Source organism: Bison bison, unplaced genomic scaffold, assembly GCF_000754665.1.
Source record: "Bison bison bison isolate TAMUID 2011002044 unplaced genomic scaffold, Bison_UMD1.0 scf7180017864380, whole genome shotgun sequence".
Classification (NCBI taxonomy): domain Eukaryota; kingdom Metazoa; phylum Chordata; class Mammalia; order Artiodactyla; family Bovidae; genus Bison; species Bison bison.
Window position 1 is genome coordinate 5432930 of NW_011494952.1, and position 6000 is coordinate 5438929.

Below are 6000 nucleotides of genomic sequence, written 5' to 3' on the forward strand. Positions count from 1 at the left end.
CAATATCTTTAGAAAAAAAAAAAAAGATTTATTTCTCTGCACTCCAAGTTTCTACCATGCTCAGCCAACTGGATATCAACGTTTTCTCCTCACCTTCCTTCTTCACCAGCTGGATAACAAGAAATAGTATTGCTATTCATTTTCTTTTTGTTTTTTTGCCACACTGCATGGCAAGTGGGATCTTAGTTCCCTGACCAGGGATCTAACACGCATTGGAAGCATGGAGTACTAACCACTGGACAGCTAGGGGAGTTCCTGCTATTCATTCTTTAAACTCTTTTTAACCAATAAACCTGAAGTCATAGATTCAAATGAGTATTGCTGCTTTTTCAATACTAACTCTAGGAGGCTACAGAAGGCAATTCTTTTTTTCATAAGTAAGAACCTCAAGCCATTTGACTATCCAGTTTTTATAAGTATTTGTCCTTTGAGGATAAACTGAACTGTTTTACATAATCAAAAGTAATTTGGAGCCAAATCTGAGGATTTGTGACAATCTTGAAGGAGGGCCATTTTTGCTTAAATATTAAGGGTGATGATGAAAACATGGGACTGATTTCTCCAGGAAAGAAACTGACCCAAAGAAACCTTCCTGTGTTAACTACAGACGTCTATGTATGTTTATTTTTCTTAGTAAATGCTATTATTAATGGTTATAATTATTTAATATACATCTTTCTAAGATGATTCCTTTAATCATTTCTATAGTATTTGCTGTTTAGTGTAAGTATAGAGTGTTTGGAACAGAGTGTTTAAAAATCAGTTTCTGGGGTGAAAATGCCCTGCAAGCCAACTATCATTTAACACTTTGGAGTTACCTAAGATTTAAAACCCAGTGACTCCTCTGGAAGATTTAGTTACAAATAGTTCTTTGTCAATCCAGCGGAGGAAGGCTGTGCCAAAGAAACCATCCCAAACTTGAGACCACGTCGACTAGGTGAGAGACATATAGACTAACAAATAAGCACATAAACGCAGAGCAGAAAGTAAGCATGGTTTGGACAGTATACTAAAAAATTAAATGTGATGCTAGAGATGAAAAAAAGCATCAAGGAGCCGGAAATGCTGGGTCAAGACTGTACCCACTCATGTCAAGGCCAGAGGCAGGCAACAGCCTAACAGAGGCAAAAGGCAGCTCAGTCGCAGAACCAGAGTCTGAATTCAGCATAGAATCCTAGAACACAGCTTCCGAGCAGAAACGACGGTCCCATCTAGATCTGTGTGACTTGTGGCTGAAGATCGCCCCAGCAGAATCTCAGAGGTTGAACAATATGTCCCTCGTCTGCTGCTGCTGAGACACACGTACGCATTAGCAGTTTTAATTCCCCATCTGGACTCATTACTGTTAGCCTCTCCACAGTCAGAGAGTATTGAGAATTGGACTGATATGAGTGAGGAAACCATCGAGCAGGAAGATACAGGAGTCTCGAGGATTCTAGGCAGGTCCTAGCCTGCCCAGAGCAGCACTCTCAGACAGAACTTTCTGCAATGATAGAGACTTTCTGTGTCCGTGATGGCCAGTACACGTGACCACTGAGCACTTAAATGTGGCTAGTTTGGGGCTGAGGACCTGAATTTTTTACTTTGTTCAATTTTAATTAAGTTTAAATAGTCCCTGGAGGCCAGTAGTTACCATACTGGACAGAGGTGGTCTGGAGGACTCTGGCTATTCCAGAAAGGCTAACAAGTGTCCCCAGAGTCTGCAGTGCACTGTCGAGCCATGACTCGCCATACTGAAAGGCCACACATCAGAGAGGGCCCTTGATTCAGTGCCCATGGAACTGTGCCCCCTATCTCCTCCCCTCTGAGGTGACCCCAGATGGCAGCCTCCAGGCACTAACATTCTCCTGCTCCCTCTTCTCCCCAGAACAGCACGCCGTTCAGGAGCTGACCAAGGCCGCCATGAGTGGTGTGGGCATCGATGGGGAAGTTCTCTCTTACTTGGAATTGGCCCAGGTTTGTAGCAATTTGCCTTTCACCTTTTCAGTGTATTCAACCAGTTCATTTAACGCTGATAAAACATTCCACTGTTGCATCTGAACAAATAAAGATGTCACCAATCAGTCACAGAAGCCCCCCGCTGTGTGCAACAGAAAAGATCTGAAAGTTTTAAGTTTCATGCACTGTTCACCCTGCTGGGCTTCATTTGAAAAAACAACAAGGGCCCTGCCCCCACAGCAGCCCCTTTGTGCCCCGCCCCTCCAGAGGCAGCAGCTTCACATGTGGGAGAACAGCTCAGGGCACGGGAGGGGAAGCCTCTGTCCACTTTTTGAATTCTCAGACATGCATTGGCTGAGATCAGACAGTTTCTAGAATTCCGTGAAGTCCCGTTTTGCCTCCGGTCTCACTGAAGCTCTCCTGGTTTTCCTTTTTTTTTAACATCAGCACTTGTTACTGTTGATGTTGTGATTCCATATCCCAACACACTGCCCTCTTCCTCTAGAGAGGGTCAGAGATCAGTCTTGGCTTTGTCTCTGTGTAATTTATTTAAGGCACAAAGTTGAACACTGCCTCCATTTCCTCATCGGTTGGAAATGGGGATGGTAATTCACCCTCTGTCAACTTCACTGATTATTTTGATAAACAACTAGGAGAGAATGTTTTAGAAAGAGCATCAAAGAGGGGAAATCCTCTCATAATACAAGGCACGTAGGCAGAGTTATCTAATCCCTGACCTAGACTTACAAGCCATGTGTTTACGCTCTGAAGGAACTAAGAATAAATTCTTCAGACTTCTCTCTGACTATTGGGTTTGGCTTTCGTTGTTCCCTGTCTTGGTTAGGGCAGTGGTTTACTAAATCTTACGTCAGACACTTCAAATTGGAATTTGTCAACCAAGGAAGACAAGGAGGCAGGCCTACATCACATGTTCCTCAGGCCACTCTGACTGTAGGCCTGAGAGATGTTCAAGAGGGGAAAATGTGGATCAGGACTTCACAGCAACCTGCTCTTTCTGACTCAACATCCAACAAGGATTTGTTATTTCCTCCCCTTCTACCAGGCACCACCTTAGATAAGAGGACATGTAGATTCTCTGCCCTTGGGGCCATCAGAAGCCACTGAGAGGAGCAAACACAAGCACAAATTATTAAAATCCAGTGTGAAAAACAACCTCATAGAGGTTACAAGTTAAAACTGAGAGCAGAAGTCAACTGCAGTGAAATCAACAAGCCCCCATCAACACTGACCGTCCACATTTGGAAGTTGGGGGTGTTTTGAAACAGGACTAGGGGAGAACTTAAGACTTGTGCCCCTCCAGTAAGTATTCCTCCTGGAGAATAATCAAATGACCCAGAATCTCCTATAGCCCAGCCCGATGGAGGTAATATAGCAGTTGTGTCTATCTTTTTACTTTCTGTTCCCACCCTCTTCCCTCCCCTGACCCACACATAACCCAGGAAGGAAATAAAATCATTCCTGCTAAGCTCTGAAAAGCCTTGGAGGAGGCATTTAGGATGGAGCCTCCAGTATCTTAGCTCATTCATTAGACTCTAACCCAGGGATGCACTGGTAAGTATTTAACTATCAGCTTGGGGATAGCAAAGACCATGATCTGTTGCATTTTCCAGTCTCCATGGTGTAAATACCCCACCTTCCCAACTTGTAACAACTCAAAGTCACTGGGCTCAGAGTTGCAAAGAGCTGCACCCAGTGACGCTTTCAGGCAGGTACAAGCCAACTCCAGTACAGCACTGCTCTAATCTGACTTTCAGGGAGAAATCTACTATCAAGGGAAGTTGGAAGCACTGGCTAAAATTGTCTGTCCTGCTGGGCTTGTGATCTGCAGAGAGTTTCTTGAATTAGTTTCCAGGGACGTTGGCTTTTCTCTTGGCCTCTGCTCAGGGCATTGACAGGGGCCTCAGAGGAAGCATGCTGTGGGTTTCAGGGGTTCAGCTGCCCAAAGAAGCATTAAGAGTAACAGACAATAGCATGGATGTCCGAAAGAGGCCTGGACAGAAAGACTGAGGGACGTGTCCCTTCCAAATCTGGGGACAAGCTGGGGAGTTAACGATGGATTTTCGTGCATCAGGTCTTTTGCAGACACAGCTACCTCAGCTGCCATGGTCCTGTGCATCTTCTCAGAAAGGAGAGAGTGCATGGAGTGTCTGGCTCCCTCCCTCCCTGCCCACATCGCCTGGTCTTCTTATGTAACCAAAAGGACAGGTATAGGACAGTCAAACATGCCACAGTCTCCTCTTTCAGATCACTGGCCCCAGCCAGCTGAGCTCTGACATGTGACACGGAGGATTCTGTTGCCGAGGCTTCCTTAAACAGAGATGACATCGCTGCTTTCTGCGGCAGGCTGGTGCCTTCCAGAGGCCATGGCCACTTATCATTAGAGGGCAGGTGTGAGGGGAGGGGGAGAGAGGCAAGGCAGACTTTAAACTCCTGATACAGTGATTATTTTTAGTGCACATATCCCAGAGGTGAGAGGAGGAGGCCAAACACTTGGATGTGGCTGGTGTGGAAACCGTGGCCAAAGTCAAAACACAAGTCAAAACAGCAGGTTTCTGAAGCAGTCATCTGGGCCCTTTATTTCTTTGACCCCTACCATGACTTTTTATCTCTTTGTAGTCCCACTTGAGAAAATAGAGGTCTGACCCCCTTTCGGTCACTTCCCTGCAGTTTCACAATGCCCACCAGTTGGCCGCCTGGTGTTTGCACCACATCTGCACCAACTACAACAGTGTCTGTTCCAAGTTCCGCAAGGAGATCAAATCGAAATCTGCAGGTGAGGCTGTGTGGGCCCCATCTGTCCAGTTCTCATCACCTGTGACTCAGGGGTTTCCCTTCGCTGCCCTTGAGAAGAAACATGGACAGCCCCCGGCTCACGGAGAACTCCTTGTGGCCATATGGCAGTCACAGATTCACGTGACATGCATGACCCAAGGAATTGTATGTTGGATATTCTCTCTGGAGAACGTCATGGCTGGGGGGATTTATGTGGAGATGGGTGGGAGAGGGGTCGTTCAGGGTGCCCTGCTGCAGAGCAAGCAGAGCTTGTTGCTTCACCCTTGTCTGGGAAGGCAAAGGGACCTGGGTTCAGGCTCTCTGTGTCCAGCTGTGTAATTTTAGGCAAGTGATTCCACCTCTCCAAACTTTCGTGTCATTATCTGCCACTGGCCCTACTCAGCGTCCCTGCTCATTGGTTAGCTGAGAGGATGCACGTGATAATCATCTCAGAGAAGCCTAAGCACAGAACCTAGCAGGTATCATCATCTGCACCTTTTCTTCCCCAGACAACCAGGAATACTTTGAGAGGCACCGCTGGCCTCCTGTGTGGTACCTGAAGGAAGAAGACCACTACCAGCGTGTGAAAAGGGAAAGAGAGAAGGAAGACATTGCACTAAATAAACATCACTCGAGAAGAAAGTGGTGCTTCTGGAATTCATCTCCAGCAGTCGCCTGAGGTGGAAGAGGAAAAAAAAAAATCGAAAATCTGACACGCCACTCAAAAGCACTACTGTAAAATGAGTCTTATTTTTAGAGATAACATGTAGTTCAGGTTTCAGGCACTGATCTTCCTCCACTTTTGTGCATTTATCTTTGTTGGGATCAAAGCACAAGCTCACCATCAATGAGCCTGGACAAAAAGGGAAGTTGACGCTCACTGCATTCCTTAAACTTATATGTATATTTTTTGTTAGAAGGCTTAATAAACTTTAGTCTGGTATCTCATTTCTTTTTATACAAAGGAAAAAAAAATCCAGCTTTCATGTTTCAAATTCCAAATTGGAAAATATTTTTATACGGTCTCTTGTAAATGAAAATACTGTGTATTACTTTATTTTACAGGACACACATTAACCATGAAGTCACCCTGCGATTCTCTTTGCCCACGAGCATTATTACTTAATTAGAGGGATATCCTTTTGTCGTAAAGTAAAGGGTTGGAATGAAATTCCCCAAAGTACAAGTTAGGGAGGGTTTCATCTTTGTTCTGCCGAATAACACTGGTATAATTACCAAGTCAACTCCAAGAATGTGTATTTACAATAT

At 45.1% G+C, this 6000-nt stretch overlaps 1 protein-coding gene across 12 annotated transcripts in view; it reads left to right on the forward strand.

The window, feature by feature from the left end:
* RHOBTB1 (Rho-related BTB domain containing 1) overlaps nucleotides 1–5695 on the forward strand; it is a 140127-nt gene extending 134432 nt beyond the window's left edge. For 11 of the 12 annotated variants that reach the window (XM_010857423.1, XM_010857422.1, XM_010857427.1 and 8 more), the window contains 3 exons: nucleotides 1868–1956; nucleotides 4627–4732; nucleotides 5241–5695. In XM_010857423.1, the coding sequence (XP_010855725.1) occupies nucleotides 1868–1956; nucleotides 4627–4732; nucleotides 5241–5410 (365 nt within the window). In that variant the 3' untranslated portion in view covers nucleotides 5411–5695. Of the gene's footprint in view, nucleotides 1–1867; nucleotides 1957–3001; nucleotides 4733–5240 lie in introns of those variants that run through there. The other variant, XM_010857433.1, reaches the window with a different exon arrangement.
* Nucleotides 5696–6000: the final 305 nt, after the last annotated feature.